General features: G+C 58.7%; 5 protein-coding genes across 5 annotated transcripts; 3 read left to right on the top strand and 2 right to left on the bottom strand.

The window, feature by feature from the left end:
* Positions 1–1,139: 1,139 nt before the first annotated feature.
* Positions 1,140–1,553, top strand: GGTG_08489 (hypothetical protein; the record flags this gene model as incomplete). The annotated part of the gene is made up of 2 exons (XM_009226329.1): positions 1,140–1,234; positions 1,293–1,553. The coding sequence occupies 2 exons, from the start codon at positions 1,140–1,142 to the stop codon at positions 1,354–1,356; spliced, it is 159 nt and encodes a 52-aa protein (XP_009224593.1). The 3' UTR covers positions 1,357–1,553.
* Positions 1,554–6,394: 4,841 nt separating this feature from the next.
* On the top strand, positions 6,395–9,437 carry GGTG_08488 (hypothetical protein). Its single transcript, XM_009226328.1, has 6 exons — positions 6,395–6,819; positions 6,887–7,196; positions 7,266–7,324; positions 7,398–7,437; positions 7,519–8,007; positions 8,110–9,437. The coding sequence occupies exons 1-6, from the start codon at positions 6,726–6,728 to the stop codon at positions 8,789–8,791; spliced, it is 1,674 nt and encodes a 557-aa protein (XP_009224592.1). The 5' UTR covers positions 6,395–6,725; the 3' UTR covers positions 8,792–9,437.
* An 874-nt stretch (positions 9,438–10,311) lies between these two features.
* On the bottom strand, positions 10,312–10,716 carry GGTG_08487 (hypothetical protein; the record flags this gene model as incomplete). Its single annotated transcript, XM_009226327.1, has 2 exons — positions 10,312–10,627; positions 10,688–10,716. 2 exons carry the CDS (start codon positions 10,714–10,716, stop codon positions 10,312–10,314), a joined length of 345 nt encoding a protein of 114 aa, XP_009224591.1.
* A 1,021-nt stretch (positions 10,717–11,737) lies between these two features.
* On the top strand, positions 11,738–16,190 carry GGTG_08486 (fungal specific transcription factor domain-containing protein). Its single transcript, XM_009226326.1, has 2 exons — positions 11,738–14,644; positions 14,721–16,190. The coding sequence occupies exons 1-2, from the start codon at positions 12,410–12,412 to the stop codon at positions 15,756–15,758; spliced, it is 3,273 nt and encodes a 1,090-aa protein (XP_009224590.1). The 5' UTR covers positions 11,738–12,409; the 3' UTR covers positions 15,759–16,190.
* A 1,472-nt stretch (positions 16,191–17,662) lies between these two features.
* On the bottom strand, positions 17,663–18,032 carry GGTG_08485 (hypothetical protein; the record flags this gene model as incomplete). The annotated part of the gene is given in 2 exon segments (XM_009226325.1): positions 17,663–17,804; positions 17,821–18,032. 2 exon segments carry the CDS (start codon positions 18,030–18,032, stop codon positions 17,663–17,665), a joined length of 354 nt encoding a protein of 117 aa, XP_009224589.1.
* Positions 18,033–18,299: the final 267 nt, after the last annotated feature.

Below are 18,299 nucleotides of genomic sequence, written 5' to 3'. Positions count from 1 at the left end.
CCACTCGGAAGGCTCCAGGCGAGTTCCCCTGGTGGCAAAGGATCCACCGCGCGGAGCTTCCTCCAGCCAGTCGGAACCAGTGGCAACACCGCCGGGGTAGCATCCCGCGCGCCGGTTGGAAGTGTTTGGGAGGGTTTTCCTGTACCACTTTTGCCTTGCCATTGTTTGCCTCTTGGCAGGTACGCAGGCTGGGGGGGGGGGCGTGTTTTTTCTGGTTTTTGTTTTGTTTTTGTTTTCTTGTGTTTTTTGCCTCCTGCCTCTCCCACAGTACTGGTGACGCGGCAGCCCTCGGCTCGCTGATTAGGCGATGGTGTTTTGTAATATTTGGCTCATTTTCGCATCCCTTGCCTTGTCAAGCCAGCTGTTGCGGGGAGGCAGTGCCAAGTATCTACATGGATTGGATCGCGTCCCACTTGGGTTCCAGCCGGCAAGCCCTAGCTGCCCCGGGAGACTGGTTGGGCGATCAAATGCAAATAGAGCGCAGTGCCCAGGCTTGCAGGGCCCTGGGAGCAGGAACCCCCACCCTGCAACCCAATTACGAAGGAGAGATGAGAGCGTTTGAGGGCGAATGCAAATGCAACACGAGATGATATGTGGCGGAGGCGGGGGCCGCGATTGTTTATTATCGCAACGCTAACCCCCAAGCGTCGCGCCCAACACGATCGCCGGGGGCTCTCCCGGCTGCCCGGTTAGGTTGGCCCAGCTGAAAAGGCGCGGCTCGCGACACAAAAGGCTCGCGCCAACGACGTCAGCGCATGCACGTCTCGCAGCTCGCCCATGTGCGCCCGGCCGCGGCAGGCAAGGCCCCTTATTCGATCACCAGCCCTAGAGGATGCGCGCAGAATAGCAGGTAAAAATAAAATAAACATTAGTGGTGGCCGCGAAATCCACGAGCAGAAGTCCGGGAGACCAATCAACAGATTGGGAAATCTCCATTTGGAAGGTCTTGGGGGAGCCTCCTTGCAATTTCAACCACCCTCCCCAACTGCAAAACAGCCATGTCACGCGACGATTGCAGCGCACGAACGGCTGCGGGCTGCATCACACACGCCCTGCAACTATCAATCTCGCCACCCCCAACCTCGAGCGCGGGCGGCACCAAAATCTGCTCAACATCCGTGTCTTGCTTGGGAATCGCCATGGCGCGCGCTCTAGGCTTCCCGATCGTGGTCTTGCAAATTCCCATCCGGACCATCTGGAACAAGACCGAGCAGAACGCGGGGTGCAGCGCTGGGTCAGTCCAGGGCAAAGGGGCTCGGGTCACTCACTGGACGACGGACTTGGACGAACAGGCCCGGGATAGCCTGTTTGGGGGAGATGGGACGGACGGACTGGATCGAGGGCGTCGTCAAATGACAGGCGCCGCAGCATGTCAGGGCGGACCTGGGAGCCCGACGGGCCAAGGAGGAGTCGAAAAATAAATAAATAAAAAGGCGCGGAAAAAAAGAAAAGAAAACAGGAAAAAAAGAAAGAATCGCGCTCCGTCACCTGACCGTATCTGTCTGCGTCATGGCAAAAGCGGTGTCCCAGCCGGCGGTCGGTGTGCGCCGGCACAGTGCTGCAACTGTGTAGATTACCGCTTCGGCATTGGTCGATTTCCAAGGACGCGCCCGAGAGCAAACCCCAGACCCACGAGCCTGGGCCCTGCTCCACATGGAAATCGAGGCGGGCGTCCAAGGGCACTCCCTGATCGAGGACCCGGTCAGCCCCACACGTCAGTGTCGGATAGGAGCAAGGTTGGTTCTCTCTACCCCAAAGAGAGCGTTTGTCTTTTTCTCAACTCGTGACCAACCTGTGACCGCCTTTTTGACTCCCGCCATGACAGGCGCGGGTTTTGGAAAGAAAACCAGATCATCCGATTTGACATGCCCTCCCCCCCATCTTGTGCCCACACACCCACGCCTCGGACACCCCACGCCTCGGGCCCCCGTGATTTTCTGGCAAGACGAATGGCGGCATGCATACGCGCTTGCCTGGGTGACGACAGACCCGCGTACAGTGGTACAGTAAGTACCGTGGGCGAGGGAAGCATGTCAGCGCACCAACGCCCAACGAGCGCGCTCCGAAAGGCAGCCGGGAAATCCGGCTCGCCAGCCCAGCTCTCAGCCACATCAGGTTTCTAGGTAGGTACCGGCCTAGCTTGGAGCTTAGTCCCTCGTTGGATCAGCCGGCCGCGATTCCTGAATCGTACGATTGACGGCGGCGGCGATAGGTTTCAGCGAGCAAGTGTCTTAGCGGGTGTGTGGGTTGGGCAGCCCACGCAGCTGCCCCTATCACTGGTGCGGGGGGGCGGCCACTTGGCTTGGAACTGCTAGAAGTGTTCGGTGCATCTCCCCTGGTTGCCTTATCCGCCCTGCTATCTCCCCCCCAGGGCGCGACGGCACTCTGCTCCGGCGAGATCGGACCTGCCCTCCCTCCCCTTTGGAGCGACTGGTGGGTTGAGGCTGACAATGGGTCCCACAGAAGGAGATAAGGCGGCAATTTCCATGCGTGGGCGCGCGCACGATGGCGGGACCGGGGATTTCGACAGCCGGCATGATTTGTGGAACAGAGATTACTGTGTCCAAGCGGGCACACCGCAAGTGGTGAGCGGTCCGATCTCTCCGGGGTGGGCTTTGGGAAGCCCACGCCCATGCCCACGTCCACCCCCACCGCCGACCAGAAGACACTGTCAGACCGATTGAGAAAAGCCCCGAGAGAAAAGCAACCGACGTCACTCGCAGGGCTTCATGCCGGCGTCCCCAAAGAGCCTGCACGTGGTGTCGGGGACAGGGACTGACTTGCCGCCTGCGACTCAATATTCGTCGTATCAAACTTTCAGAGTAGCAACGGGGAAGCAAATTTCAGGCCGGGCACCAAGATAGGAGGTTCCATTGCGAGCCAGACGTGGAGCCGCCAGGGATTTCCCCGGTTCGGGCGGTAACCAAGGGTTATAAGTTCATTTGAGGCAATCGGGGAGGAAAGAAAAAAAGAAAAGAAACATTTCGCGAAAGCACACGCAGTAGAAAAAACAAGGTGAGGAGGGGATGATGAGATGGAGGGGGGAAGCGAAAGAGGAAAGGAAGGAATAGATAAATAAAATACGCAAACCGAAAGGGAACAGGCAACACTCATCCCAACCAACGCCTGGTCGGAAAAGCGGCAAGCACAGCATACAAAATACAGTCAGGCGCAAGGCGTTGGCCAGCCCTTCGGATCATGGGTGCGGATTGAGGCTTTTCGGTAGTTGCAGCATGATATAATCCGGCGACTCGGCTGGCGGACCACAACCGGATGCACACACTACGCTGTACTGCGCTGCACGCGGCGATTTGGTCGCAGGAGGCGCCTGGCTTGGCGCACAAAGTGATGTGACGGCATTTCAACCACCCACTGTTTGATTTTCAGCAGCTACCATCTGCTGGAAATAGCCCCACGGCCGGCCAACCGACGGATATAGCCACAATTTCAAAATTTGCCTAGAGCCGAGGAAAACCGTCGGCCGGTCGCGTCCGGACTTGGAGATCGATCTGTTGGATGAGGGCTTTTTTTTCTTTCTGTGTGTGTTCTTCTTTCTTTTCTTTTTTTCTTCCTCTTTTTTCGTTTGTTTTTCTTTGTTTGCAGATAGGTGGGTTGGGCTGGCTGGCCCGACACGTTGCCTGCTTCTACTGGCCGAGCCATTACCTTACTTGCTGCTGCTGCTGCCGCTGCGCTGGATTTGGCGTAACAGTCATCGCTGCCGCTGCCGGGGAGGGGTCGGTGAGGTCTATTTTCGCCCGCCTTTGCTGGACGGGGCGCACCGAAGGCAGATTTTCCCAAGGATCAACGCCCGCTCGGCAGGCTGGACGGTGACACGAGCGCCGCACAGCCCCAACGCATCCACGGCTAAGGGCTCATGGCGCATCGCGATTGGGGAGGCCAGCAAAGAGGGCATGGGGGGGGGGCTTGTTTTTACTCTGCTTTGGTATCTGTCGCAAACAACAACAAGAGAGAGAGAGAGAAGAAAAAAAAAAAGAGGGAATGCATGCTGCCATCCGCCGCGGTCGCCTTTGTGGCCGGCTACCTCATCACGGGCGCGTGCGTGGGCGGGCGTTTACGTGTCCCAACCGACATTTTCGGGGTTTCAGGCAGGGCAGTCGCCTCGCGGGCTGCCAGTCAGGACTGCTTGTCCGCCCTCGCTTCCCCGCCGACTGCCAGCGAGGCGGTAGTTGCTATCTCACCTGGCGCCCGCTGTGCCCACTTCTTGCGACTTCCGTGCCTCACCGCCTGACCGTTTTCTCGAGCCCCTTCCCTGCCTCTGGGCCCCAGTGCTTATCCGCTCGGTCCACCACAAGGGCAGCAACAGGTGGGAAAGAGGGACAAAACAAACAGGTGATTTGACAAAAAAAAAAAAAAGCAAGACCAAAAAGGAATGATAAATATGACCATATACGAGGATCCCCGTTCGGCGATGTGGGCGGGTTTTAACCCGACCGCCGAAAAGTTCGAGAAGGAAATGGAGCGTTGGCGAGGTTCCGCTTTTTGGTTTCCAAATGTTGCACAGGGGCAAAGACTCCTCACATTTTCGACAGGCTTCTTCTCCCTGGTGGACCGTTATCATGTTTTTTTGTCGTCTCTCCCAGACCCATGCCCTGTCTTTTGATTCCCCGCCCTTTTTTTTTTTTCGTCGTGGCGCGGCGGTTAACACTGGGTAGAACTCCAATCTGGCTACCACGGTTGTGCACGCGGAAACATGGCCTTGGGCCCCGAGGCCGCCGCCGTCGAGGGGCGATGCCACAGCAAAGAAGGCAGGCTAGGGAGACGCCGGCCGGATGCGACATGGGTGCGGCAGGGCGTGGCAGCGAGCGAGCGATGAAGGGATTATTATGCCCGCGTCGTACATGGCGCTATGTCCAACGGGAGCGTACAGCAGAGGCGGCCCTTCTCGTTGGGCCGGCTGTGGAGCGTTTGCCCGAGGGATGGGGGTGGCGTTCATAACAATGGACAAGAAGGGAGAAGGCGAAAAGTCAAAGTCGCCCGAGAGCAGAAAGGAGAATAGAGGAATGGGAGCCGAAGAGAAGGGGGGGGGGAAGGAAAATGACGAGGGCTAACGCTTAGTTTCGCCAACCTACAACCAGGCAAGCGTGTTGTTATCCACGAAACGAGCGACACGGCATCTGTTCCAGCTCTTCTCTCGTCGTGCGTCGTGTGCGTGCCCGCCCAGCCAGCCCAGCCAGCCCAGCCAAGCCCAAAGTGGCATGTATGTACTGCTGGCCAGCAAGCAGCAGCAGCAGCAGCACGCGTGCGCTCCCACTTGCTACCCCCCCTTCGCAATCCTCGAGCTGCTGCCACCGCCACCACCATCACCGCAAGCCCAGGTTCCAACAAACCGGGCTCGGGCCTGCGTCCCCCGGCCGGGGTCGGAGACAGCTCTCTGGCGCTGTCAGATTGTCGGTCCCAGATGTCCGGAAAGGCCCAGGTCGCATAGTGCCGGGCGGCGATCTACAGACTGTGCGGGGCGCCTGGCTCCAAGTACCACGACTGGGCGGTGGGCCCCCCTAGTGCCAGGGCTGGGCCAGGGGGGGGGGTGTGCCGTTTGTGTGAGAGCCGCCCCATGCAGATCTGCCTCCCAAGCAGCTTGTTCGCTCTGCAGCTTGGAACAACCTAGCAGACCTCGTCAAAGGATCAGCCTGGCTGGCCTGGATTTTATTGTATTTTTTCGATTTTTCGATTTTCCGTTTTCCCCGTCTGTCCCGCTCGTTCTAATTATCGCGGTGTCTTTTTTCGATTGAATTTTTATTCTCCGCGGACATGTCTGTTCTTTTTATCTATTTTATTGTTTTGTTCCCTATGTGCATTTATTCCTTTTGGCAAGGACGCTGCTGGCCACCGCCGTTTCACTCCAATAAAAAGAAAGCAGGTATGGCCCTGCTTAAAACACCTACCCTCCTCTCTCTCCCACTCCCTTCCGGCCAATAGCATTTTATACAGCTCCTGCCCTCCTGACAGTCCGTCCCATACCTCCACGTCCCGCCCTGTCGACTTCTGCATGGGGAACAACCGTCACGCACTAATAGCCCTCTCGCTTGCACACACCTCTGTCTCCGCTTCGTGCCCCTTGGCCTCCTTCACCGTCTCCCTCCGTTTTGCGCAACAACCAGGGGCCAGGTCATAGGGCGTCACCGTATCTCCCGCTTGTTCGGAGCCTTTGTTTTTTTGCCTACCGGGTGCTTGTTGGTTGTTACATCACCTCGCGTTTGGTTGGCCTTGTTTGCCCACCCCGGGTGCGCATGTTACGTGCTTGTGGTGATCACAAGCCCTGCTTCCCTCCCTACCCACCGAGCGCTCTCTGACCGTTCCACACGGCCGTCTCGCACTCCCCACCTATAATAAATCAACTCGGCACGCCTCCTTGCTCGGACACCTCGTGGAACCCTTCTTAAGCGGCCGAGCACCCACTCCCTTCGAGAAGGATATTATCTTAGTCTCCTTAGCCTCCAAGGCGGCGCCTGTGAACAAACCCTCAATCCATCCTCGCCAAGTGCAGACTCACAGACATCCAACGCTGTAGTATCAAGCTTGCTCGTTCCCTCTTATTCTTTCTCACCCTCTCGTCCGCTGGACCTCCTCCCACATCGTACCTCGTCGTCCTCTTCCGCTCTGCTCTACCCTCACCGGCGTCCACTCCACCTAGCCGCTGTCCGGGTGGTTGTCAGGGGACGTATCGAAATCAGAACCAGCAAGAAGTCGTTGTCCTTCACTTCACCATGTCGAGGAGAAGTGGCCCATTGGGGCGGGGCGCTGCCTCCCCCAGGTCGAGGAATCTCCCACCCTTTCCCACAAGACAGATGTTTGTTCTCGGTACGTGATCGGCCTCAACCACTTGCGTCGCAGGACTCTCGGGGCTGACACCCAACCAACCATCAAGCTCTCTGTCGGATATGTGAACCGATTGCGTTCATGGGCATCTTCCCCTACATCTACAAGATGGTGGAGAAATTCCAGGTGACCGACGACAAAAGCCAGATCGCCCTCTACGCCGGCATGGTCACCTCGGCATTCACATTAGCCGAGTTCTCCACGGGTGTGCTCTGGGGAAGGTTAAGCGACAAGATCGGCAGGAAACCCGTCCTGCTCAGCGGTCTCGCGGGCACCGCGCTGAGCGTGCTAATCTTCGGCTTCTCCCCCAACCTCTGGGTTGCGCTCCTCGCTAGGGCTCTCAGCGGTCTGCTCAACGGGTGAGTTGATGCCACGCTCGATTCGGCCTCCCTTTGGAGAACCGAGACTGACAGTGTCTTGTTTGGCAGAAACATTGGTGTCTTGCAGACCACGGTGGCTGAGCTGGTCAAAGTCAAGGAGCATCAACGTAAGTTTCGGAACACTTGGACTGCCCCGTAAAATCTCGTGAGCTTCGGGTCTAACGAGATGCCATTTTACAGCCCGCGCATACACCATCATGCCAATTGTGTGGTGTCTTGGGTAAGTTGCCAGCCCTGGCCACGTTGGGACGCGGAGCCCGTTTTGCCATTTTCCGGAACTCGGGCTTACACGCGGAAACAGGTCGATCATTGGACCAATCATTGGTGGAGCGCTGGCCGAGCCATGCGAAACGCTCCCGAGCCTGTTCCCCCGGGGCAGCATCTGGGAGAAGTTCCCGTACCTGCTCCCGAACCTGTTCAGCGCCATTGCCGTCTTCCTCGGGGTGATCATCGGAATCCTGTTCCTCGAGGAGACCCACGAGGAGAAGAGGCTCAACAGGGACCGCGGCGTTGAGCTTGGCAAGTACCTGCTTGGCCTGCTGCCCTGGAATCGTGAGAGACGCGTCTCGACCACCGGAAAGGGCGATTCCCAGCCGCTCCTTATGGACACGACCGAGTTCCTGCCCGGCTACCAGACGAACGAGAACTCTCCCCAGCTTGTTGCCCGCGACCTGCCCGAAGCCCTCGATCTGCCGCCCATCTCGGCCCCGCCGCTGCCGAGAGCACCAGCCGGCACCATTTTCACCCGGCCCGTGGTGCTCAACATCGTGTCATATGGCATCCTGGCCTTGTAAGAGCGCACCTTACCAAACCCTTGCCACGAACCCACACCCTCCTGATAGTCCCCCGCACTCTATTGCGAGGCCGACACGCTGACAATGACTTGCCGCAGCCACACCATGACGTACGATCAGCTCCTGCCCGTCTTCCTCAGCACGGAACCGCAGAACCAGCCGATCCACCTCCCCTTCAAGTTCTCGGACGGGTTCGGCTACAAGACGACGACGGTCGGAATTGTCATGTCGGTCCAGGGCGGCTACGCCATGCTCTCGACCATGGTCCTCTTCCCCTGGGCGGTGCGCAAGATGGGCCCGCTCCGGCTGTTCCAGTTCCTGGCGCTGTCGTACTTCATGCTGTACCTCCTGACGCCCTACATCGTGCTGCTCCCCGAGGAGAACTACCTGCGCGCCATCGGCATCTTCGTCGCCATCGTGTGGAAGTGCACCTACTCGACCATGGCGTACCCGAGCAACGCCATCCTGCTGACCAACTCGGCCCCGACGTCACTCTCGCTCGGCACCATCAACGGCGTCGCCGCCTCGACGGCCAGCCTGTCGCGCGCCTTCGGCCCCACCATCTCGGGCATGCTCTACGCCGCCGGCCTCAAGACGGGCTTCTCGGGCCTGCCCTGGTGGTGCAGCGGCGTCGTCACCATCGCGGGCGCCTTCATCAGCCTCCAGATCACCGAGGTCCCCGGCCGCATGGACGAGAAGAAGCCGACCGACGTCGAGTCCGCGCCCCTGCTGGACGACGACAACGACGATGACGAGCTAGAGTCGGATAGGCGTTGCTGAACGAGCTAGCTAGCTAGCGGGAGAGAGAGAGAGAGAGAGAGAACCGGCACTTTCGGATATTTCTCACCTGGTTCCCCACACGCCTAGCGACTTTCCCTTTTTCCGCATTCATGCGCATTTAGCTCTGGAGCCGGCGAGCTCGGCTAACGATGCCTGTCTCCATGGACGTGGGTCTGCTTTTTTTTTTTCCCCTGCTGGCTTGGCTGGCTCGTGTGACGCCCTTTCTGCTTTTCCGCTTGGCCTCGACTCCACAGACCGCAGAGACTCTTTTGGGGGGACAATCCTCATTTCGGCGCCACACGCGGCTTCCCACCCGGCGGCGCGCGGCCCACTTGGCGCAACCAAAAAGCCTGGCAACGGAACGCAACCGCGGGGGAGCCAAAAAAAGCAGGAGCAAGCATTCACTACCACGCCACCATCAACGCACTTTTGCTTTTTTCCCTGTTAGGCCTTCCTGCTTTTTCTCGTTTGGGCCGTCTTCCGATTTCACACCCTGGATCCGATCCGGGCGGGTGCGGCTGATGTGTCTCCCCATCCTCGCTATCCTCTTTTGGGCTCACTTTAGCTTCGGGTTTTGTCACTTCCTTCCTCTCTGTTTGTGTTTCTTCCACCCCCCTCGTCTCTTCATCATTTTCTTTTTTTTTTTACTTGGGAAAGATGGAGTACTGTGCATACGTAAAGAGCTGGGCTCGGACACATTTCAAGGGCATTTTCTGGTAGTTGGGAAAGAAAGGGTTTCTTGGGTTTTGTACTTCTCCTATCCCTGTTGCTTGTCGTATTTTTTTCTTTTTTTTTCCGCGTTCGAGATACCTTGTTTCCTTTTGCTTGTCCTGTTTCCTTTTTTTCTCTGTTATCGTTACCCTTGTTCTTCTGTTCCGCGCGGCTCGCTCGGTGTTAGCTCCCTTGAGCCTGCCCTCCGCGACGCCTAGCTCCCCCATCTTACTCGTTTTAGACGAACCGAAGCCATTTGTGGCTCGCGAGGCCTCTAGGCCACCACCCCAGCAAGAAAGACAAAAAACAGGATGGATACCCCCCCAGATTTTGTTTTCCTATTGTCATCTTTTTTACTATTTTTTATCAATAATCTTCCCCCTTGTATTTTTGCGCCATGGATGGCTTGGGAAGATGTTATGTACTTGGACCTTGAACGGGCTTTTATGTTCTTACCAAACGCTCTTCCTTTCTCATGATTGTCACGTCTCCCATACCTTGGTCTAGTTTTGCATTACAATAACGCTATATCCTCCATCGCCTGGCCACATTGGTTACATCGTGCTACGGAACCCGGTACACCACTTCCATCTGCTGAACACGGCACAGTTAGCAACTCCTAACCTGACCGGTCTCGGCATTGGCGGGGATAGTCGATTGTTGGCGTGTCTTTTTTTTTTGTTTATATTTTTCACCGTATCGCCGTATCGTCGTATCGCCGGCCGTGTGAGCCGTTTGTCGGTGGACACGGGTTCCTGCGAGTAAACCGGGGCGTTGGTTGGGCGGTCTGGCCGGTTGTGCATACATACCTAGGTACGCATCCGCATCTGAACTTGGCATAAAGGAAGCCACGTGGAAGGATGTCCTACATGGCCTTTTTTATGTACGTATCCAAGCGGCATGTCCTGTTTGGCCCTCCCACGTCCCTCACGGCACTTATGCACTTGTCGGCGGCGCTCGAAGGTTGTTTTGGCGTATGCAGCTAATGTGAGCGAGGGTCGTCCAAAGGTTAAAATACTATAGGCTCTAAAACCCCCACGTCCGGCTTTCCGGCTCCCACCGGGCAGGCGGCTCCGTTGCCTCGGTCGCGTCGGTCGCATCCCCTTTCGGCGATAGCTGCTGCTGCTGAGACGCAGGCGGCAGTTGGGGGGTAACTGGGGGTGTGGAAGATTGGAGGCGGCGTACCTTGCTTGGATCAGCGAGCTAAAAGCCATGTCGAACCCATGGATGGCGGGGGAAGGGAGCGTACCATTCCTAAAATTAGCCGCAAAAAAAAAAAGGACCAAACGACACGAGATTTGCGGTCTCTTGGGACATGGTTCAAGATGGCGGCCTTTGCTCCCATTCTTTCGCTCTGGTTGGTTCAGACGCGCGATTCAGACCCTGACCGGCCTGGCTGCCGCCATTCGCCATTCGGCCGCATTTTTTTTTACCAGCCCGCGGGTGGGTTTCTTGTCAAAGATGCCGGACGGGGAGCCGGGACCCATTTGCGATGGCAGGCGTGGCCCCTCATTCGCCAACCACCTCTTATCCAGGCATCATGAGTGGATGAGGGCACTGCCAGGGCTGGCTGGGTTGGGACAGCTGAGAGCGGGCAGGTGGCATCGGGCAGCCGATCAGTTCCGTCGTCGCGGAGAAGGAGCGCCCTGCCCCAGCTTTTTAGCCTCCCTTTTTTTCTGTGGTCCTTTTCTCTTTGCTGTCGCGAATGACAAAGCCACCATCACAACTCAGGACCAGATATATTATCACCTACCTGCATTAAATCCGCACGAGACAATAGAGGTTGGCGTGGGTTTTTGCGCGCCGTGAGATTTGAGCCCTTCCTCGGCTTCCACCCTAACCAAAAGTTCTGCCCAAGGATCTAGCTCGACCCCTGCTTGTCTTACCCTGCCCCATATCTCCCTCTCTTTATTGCTCGCCCCCTGCAACGAGGCTTTCCCCTCCCAACGCGCGCGGCATCTCCGCTTCTGCTTCTGACCTAGCCGGCCACACGCATCCCCCCCCAAAAAAAACCAGACGAGGAGCCAGGCCATACCGCACGCCCGTATTGTCCCATTGTCCATCGCACAGCGCCATTCTTCACCCTCAATTGGACGCCCTCTCTGCTGGGAGGGATTAGCAAAGGGGAAAAAGCAAAGAAGCAGGGGTGCCCCGAGCTCCCGTGCGGGACATCGATGGGACCGAAAACACGCCCCAGCGCGCGGAGACGAAGCCAGCGAAAGAGACGAGAGAGCTTGGGCCAGGCTGCTGCTGCTGCTGCTGCTGCTGGTGGTGCTGGCGATTTGAGAAATTGGATTTGCCGCCAGCCGCCCGCCCTGTCTGTCTTATCCTCGGCTCTTCCTGACTGCTGCTGCGGTGTGCCGTTTCCCGTTCGTTTAGCGTTTGCGCCGCCGCCGTTCTGATTTGGACTGGTTTTTTTTTCTTATCCGTCCGAGTGCAAGGGGAGAAGACGAAAAAAGGCGCCTCTCCAATGCTGCGGCGGCAGTCACCGTCCGTCCCATCCCTACCCGCACTATACCACCTCACAGTCACAGCAGCAGCACCCGAGAGCGGCCGCTGCTCCCTTCAGACGCTTGACGTCCAAGGTTGCTCTCGCTAGCCCCAACCGCCCCTTTTGACAGCTCCCTGGTCGCCCTGATTGCCCTAGTCCATCCAACCACCCCACATTCGCATTCGCCAGGTCCAGTGTAGCCCATCAATACCCGACACTGCCGCCGGCCCGTTTTCCGGCTGGTCTCGGGTTCGGAGCAAGTGGAGAACTTTTTTTTCTCTAGCTTCTCGTTCCTCATCGCGGTGCCGCTCGCGAGCCCGCCTGGACCGGACGGAGCGCGTGCGTTCCCGCTGCCGACCAGGAGAGCGACGACTTGCACAGCTAGCCTAGTCGAATAGCGCTGCCCCGAATTCACCATGTTGCCGGCGCCGCCTCCCCAGCAGTCGCAGGCGCAGGCGCACAATGCGCACGCGCACGCGCCGCCCTCGCCCCGGCAACACCCGGCCAAACGGCGCCGCCCGTCCTCGCCGTCCGACACTAAGGATTCGCCCCCGGCGTCCGCTTCGGCCTCAGTGTCGGCCGCCGGCGGCCCCGTCTCGCCGTCCAGCGAGGGCTTCCGCGCCCAGGACGAGCTGGCGGCCGCCGGCCCAGCCGCGAGCATGAAGGTGGGACAGAGCAGCAACTTCCGCAACGTGAGCGCCTGCAACCGCTGTCGCCTGCGCAAGAACCGCTGCGACCAGAGGCTGCCCAGCTGTCTCAGCTGCGCAAAGGCCAACACGTCCTGTGTCGGCTACGACCCCATCACCAAGAAGGAGATCCCCCGGAGCTACGTCTTCTACCTCGAGACGCGCATCGAGCAGCTCGAGGCTCTCCTGCAAGCAAACAACATCCCCGTTCCTGATGCCAGCGATCTCAAGCCCTGCTCTCGCGTGTCGGCGAACGGGTCGAGTGCTGGTGGCTCGCCCGGGGACGCTGCCCGTCGGAGCCAGCCTGACGCCTATGAAGCCGCCGCCGCCGTGTCTACGGGGATAAGCAACGCCGGCCCCGGCTCGCAGGGCAACGGCGACGGGCCATCGGGGCTGCAGAGGCTCGTTTCCAAGACGGCCGTCCCCGGGGCGTCTAACCCGCGCTACCTGGGCTCGACCGCTGGCGTTTCGTTCGCGCGCATCGTCTTTGCAGCCGTGCAATCGTCCGTCTCGGACCAAAAGTCTAGCTCAGACAAGGGTGGCGTCAAGCCGTATCGGCCCTCGCCCGCGAGTTCGTCGGGCCAGCAACCCGCAACCTCGATGAGGGACTCCTTTTTTGGCCTGCACACCAAACCGACCATCCACCCCGCCACGTTTCCTGACAAGCAGCTGGGCCTTCGGCTGGTCAACCTGTATTTCCAGCACGCGAACCCCCAGATACCCGTCCTTCACCGCAACGACTTTATGGAGATGTTTGAGAGAGCCTACGAGGAGGGGCGACAGCGCACGCCCAAGGAGCAGTACATGCTCAACATGGTCTTTGCCATCGGCGGTGGCATAATACTGGCCGACTCGAAGAAGGCGTCGACCCGGTCGGCCCCTGGCGAAACGGCCGACGGCTCTAAGCAGTCTCAACCCGAGGAGTACCACGCCAGCGCCATCATCCACCTCGAGGCTTGTCTCAGCACTAGCGGCGGCGGCCTGGAGGAGCTCCAGGCGGTGCTTTTGCTGGCAAACTTTGCGCTTCTGAGACCGGTTCCTCCGGGCCTGTGGTACATCATTGGTGTCGCCATCCGACTGGCCATAGATCTCGGACTTCATTTCGAAGATGGCAAGGACCCCCATGCAGGCCTCGGCGAGGGTGAAGGCGATGGAGATGAGCTGGCAGGGCGCGAGCGTGGACGTCGGGAGTACGTGCGGGACCTCAGGCGCAGGCTGTGGTGGTGCACGTACTCGCTAGACAGGCTGGTGAGCATGTGCGTTGGGCGGCCGTTCGGTATCTCGGACCAGATAATCACGACCGAGTTCCCGTCGCTCCTCGAGGACGAGTTTATCACGCAGAACGGCTTCGTCGAGCCCCCTCCCGAGCGGATCGAGCCGAGCTCAAAGCTTGTGGGTGAGCATTACTTCCGGCTCAGACTGTTGCAGTCTGAGATCCTGCAAGTGCTGCAGTTCCAGCAGGCCCAGCTGGTGCGAGCTCAGGGGCAGAACCGCGACAATCCCTACATGCACACGGATCTGCCGTCGCCGTTCCTGGTGCGTCACGAAACGTTCCGGTCATGGCGCATCGATATCGACAGGCGGCTCTACGACTGGAAGCAATCGGCGCCCAGGCAGGAGCGCACCGGGGTTGACTTCTCGACGGACTTCCTGGACCTCAACTACTGGCAGGCCATCATCATGCTCTACCGGCAGAGTCTCAGCGTCCCGGCCATGTTTGAGGGCGAATACCACATCTCCAAGGAGATTAACAGCCCCAACGTGTACAGCGGCGAGCTGCGCGAGGACGAGGACCGCGTCTATCTCAAGGTTGCCGAGGCCGGGCAGAAGATACTCCGGCTCTACCGCACCCTGCACGTGGCCGGCGTCGTCAACTACACGTACCTCGCCACCCACCACATGTTCATGGCCGGGATATCGTACCTCTACGCCATCTGGCACTCGCCCATTGTGCGGAGTCGACTGGTATGTCTACCTCTCTCAAGGGCCCACCGCGACATGTGCTGTATGCTGACAACGACACAACGCGCTGCACCTAAAGACGATGGATGAGGTGGACTTCACCATCCTGGCCGCAAACTCTGTCTTCACCGATCTGAGCGACAAGTGCCCACCTGCAGAATCATGCAAGGATGCCTTTGATAGAACTGCGAAGGCGACTATAAAGATGGCAGCCTCGACAGGCGGGTTCGGGGCGGCTGCCATGGCGCCGGCCAGGGGGCATAGGCATCACCATCAGAATCACAGCTCCAGACACAGCTCAGAGGTTGCAAACAAAGGATCGGACTGGGCGGCACAGAGCGAGTCGTCGGCGTCAGCAAGAAGCCACCACCAGATGCCACGCCCCCAGCGCTCATTGGAACAGGGCGCCTCCTCGATTGGCTTCCCCGCCAACGCATCGCCCCCGCTCCAGACGCACGGCATCCCGCAGTTCCGCCATCCTGGAGAGGTCAAGACGGACCCAGACCTTATGCTGATGCAATCCATGGCCGCGCCGCCGCCGCCACCACCACCACCACGCAGCACGGCCAGCGGGTCCGATGCTGCGGCATCACCTGACTCGACGGCTGTGACGGACCCAGGGGTACTCCCATCGCCCGTGTTTGTGCAGCAGCAGCAGCAGCAGCAGCAGCAGCAACCACAACAACAACTGCAGCAGCACGCATCCGCATCGCCATCGGGCTCGGCTGCAGTCCTGGTCAACTCGCCCGGCTCGGCAACGTCACGGACAACCAGGTCTGTGGGTAATATGGAGAACTACCAGCAGCAACAGCAGAGGCGGCGGCATCAGCACCCGCAACAGGCGCCTCAGTCTGCGCCGGCATTCACACCGGGTGCGCTGAACTTTGCAGAGATGCAAGGCATGGACTTCATGCAGGGACTTGCGGCAGCGGCGCCACAGGACCTCGTCGCCGCAGGTATACCCGGGATGACCGGCCCTGATACGCAGATGGACCTTGGGTTCGGCCTCGGGTGGGAGGGCATGCACCACGACTTCAACGACGGCGGCCAGCAGGTGGACCTCTTTGAAGGTTTCTTCTTTGGAGGTCAGCAGGGCGGTTCAGGGGGCGGCATGTGAGTCAGATTTCCGATCAAGGCGATCATGCACAACCAGATTTGAGACATGAGACATGGTCACTACTGTTACGGGGGATTGATTTACGAAGATACATATCACGACATACGCCAAAAGCACTTGTTTATTTCTGGACGACGGTAGGAGGCGGTTGCACACCTTGTTGGATCTCATTTTGGCATCTCATGCCAACAGCCAGACGGGACTGGATTGTACGACGATGCAACGGGGGCATGGACGGATACGATACCACGGCGGTCTCTTCGGAGACGCCACGAGAACACCACTCAGATTTTACGCTCCACACAGGTGAGCACGCCAGCCCAGTCCAGGTTGGCTGGGCCGGCACTTGGCAATGCTTTGGCCATCAACTAGCTAGCCACCTGCTGTTGCGACAGTTTTTTTGAATAGAAGTTTTCTTCTTCTTGAACCATGTGAGTGCAATCTTGCCCGGATCTGTGCCGCTCTTTGCTTTTTCCACGAGCTGGAAAGGCCAAGACTTGGCAAAATGTTGCGGGGCTGTTGTTGTTCACGGCGAAAGACATGCATACACGCCCAAGAGGCGATGAGAAGGGTAACAACTATGATGGCCATTGTTTAGGTCGTCTTGAGGCTGTGCAACCATGCCTGGCCTGTTCCCTTCCCGCCTGTTCCTTGTCCTCTTTCGTCTGCACACGTCCTTGGCGCATACCTGAATGTCCAGACACCCCTCCCACCCTGCCTGCATGTTCTTTCCGGACATTTCTTTTTGGGGGGCAAGCTGAGGTTGAACAGCATGACGGTGGCTACACGAGTTGTGTTACCACATCAAGACCATGGTCCGAGACCTGGGCCTTCCCTCTCGTGGTCGGGTATTCTTGTGAGTCGGCGACTACCAGCGGAGGCAGGAGGCCAGATGCTGTGCCATCCGTCACCAGCGGCTGTCGTGGAATAGTAGCTGGGCCCACCTCACCACATCCCCCCCACCCCCAGTCGGCCTAGTCGTTCCGTCCGGCCGGCGCCATGCGTGTGCGCCCTGGGCACGACACTCGTATATGGGTGGTATACCTGGTTACCTAGGTGGGTATGCATGGCTGCCCGGTATACGCGAGGGTTTGATACGTACGCAATATCCAGTTTTTTTTTTCGTTTCTTTTTGCTTTTCCATCTTTTCTTCAGCCGAGTCGCCTTTACATACGACCGAGAGAGAGAGAGAGAGGTGGCGTGGGAATAGCGGGTGTCTGCGCATTTGGCCCCCGCAGTGAGAAAATAGAAGAAATGCAAAATAATAAGATTGGCTGGCGAACCTTGTGATATGCGATGAGTCTACCAAGACTTCAAGATGAACACCCTGCCGGGTGGGAGCGGCAAAGCCAACCCACCACCCCCATCCCATCGACCTGACTCGAGACTCGTCGGCGAGGCGGCCTTGGCTGTCAGCCTCCCCATCGGGCAGAGGCGACGTGGCAGGCCCCTGGCGGCAGGCAAGCGGGCAAGGGAGCTGAAACGGAGCAAGAATGGAATAAGCAAAAAAAAAGGGCAGAAAGGGCATGAAAAAAAAATCTCTTCCCTGTCACGCGCCCCCTACCTCGACGTATATCAAAGGCTCGTTATTATGCAACCCACCACCAACCTTGCTCCCCCCCAATACGAACCACACGCACGCCATCCTTCTGTCCAGACTTATATACCCTGCCCCATACCTTATTATAGCACCGATAATGACGATGACGACGACGACGACGCCCCTCAGATCTCCACCAAAAAGATTCCCCGCCGCTAGCCCCGACCCCGAGCTACCTCGGCCCCCTTCGGCGATGGCGCCCAAGGTCCGTCGCCGGGGAGGGGCACGGCCCGGACCCGGCCGACGGTGATCCGGCCCGACCCGAACCAGCGCGGCGTTTTACGATGTTGTCGCCCCCGTATTTTTAGCAAACCACCGAGCCAGCGGGGCACCCAGCACCCTGGAACCAACACTCCTGCTCTAGCTGGTACTCCCTGCCATACTCGTCATTGCCCCCGGAAGGCGGCGCGAAAAAGGTCGTTGACCACCAGTGACGTGGGCTTGTACTGCTCGAATAAACACTTGGTAAACTCCCAGTATTTTGGGAAGAATCCCGAAATCTCCCAGTCGACGATGCCGGTGATCGTCCAGCCGCGCGTGCCGTCCTGCAGCAGGACGTAGTCGAGCAGCACGTTGCCGGCGTTGAGCCCGGCATGGGTGAAGCACACCGCGTGGCCGGCCCGGGCCGGGTCGTCGGCGACCTGGAGGCCCCCGCCTGTTGAACTCGGCCTCATCCTCGAACGGACCACCCTTTTCTCCCCCCCCTCCTCTGGTTATATATACAACAGAGCTTCTTATCTACTCCGATTATGGCCGGGCACGTGATTCCAAAAGCTCATATCGCGCTTCTCCCGATCGACGGGGTCTGGGTGCTGTGCTCTGGTATCACTTCCCCTAGGCCATGGAATCCGCAAGTGGGTATTTGTGTTGAGTGACATGCAAGGACTGACACATACGACCATACCCACTGGAATATACGGGATCCCGTCCGCTCTCCCCTA

This window comes from Gaeumannomyces tritici (assembly GCF_000145635.1).
Source record: "Gaeumannomyces tritici R3-111a-1 unplaced genomic scaffold supercont2.4, whole genome shotgun sequence".
Classification (NCBI taxonomy): Eukaryota; Fungi; Ascomycota; class Sordariomycetes; order Magnaporthales; family Magnaporthaceae; genus Gaeumannomyces; species Gaeumannomyces tritici.
This window is presented reverse-complemented; position numbering and strand designations above follow the sequence as displayed.

Coding starts and splice junctions, on each gene's coding strand:
- GGTG_08488 (XM_009226328.1), top strand. CDS start 6,726: ATGTCGAGGAGAAGTGGCCCATTGGGGCGGGGCGCTGCCTCCCCCAGG. Junction 6,820..6,886: donor AAGACAGATGTTTGTTCTCG/GTACGTGATCGG, acceptor CCAACCATCAAG/CTCTCTGTCGGATATGTGAA. Junction 7,197..7,265: donor CTCAGCGGTCTGCTCAACGG/GTGAGTTGATGC, acceptor CTTGTTTGGCAG/AAACATTGGTGTCTTGCAGA.
- GGTG_08486 (XM_009226326.1), top strand. CDS start 12,410: ATGTTGCCGGCGCCGCCTCCCCAGCAGTCGCAGGCGCAGGCGCACAAT. Junction 14,645..14,720: donor CCATTGTGCGGAGTCGACTG/GTATGTCTACCT, acceptor CTGCACCTAAAG/ACGATGGATGAGGTGGACTT.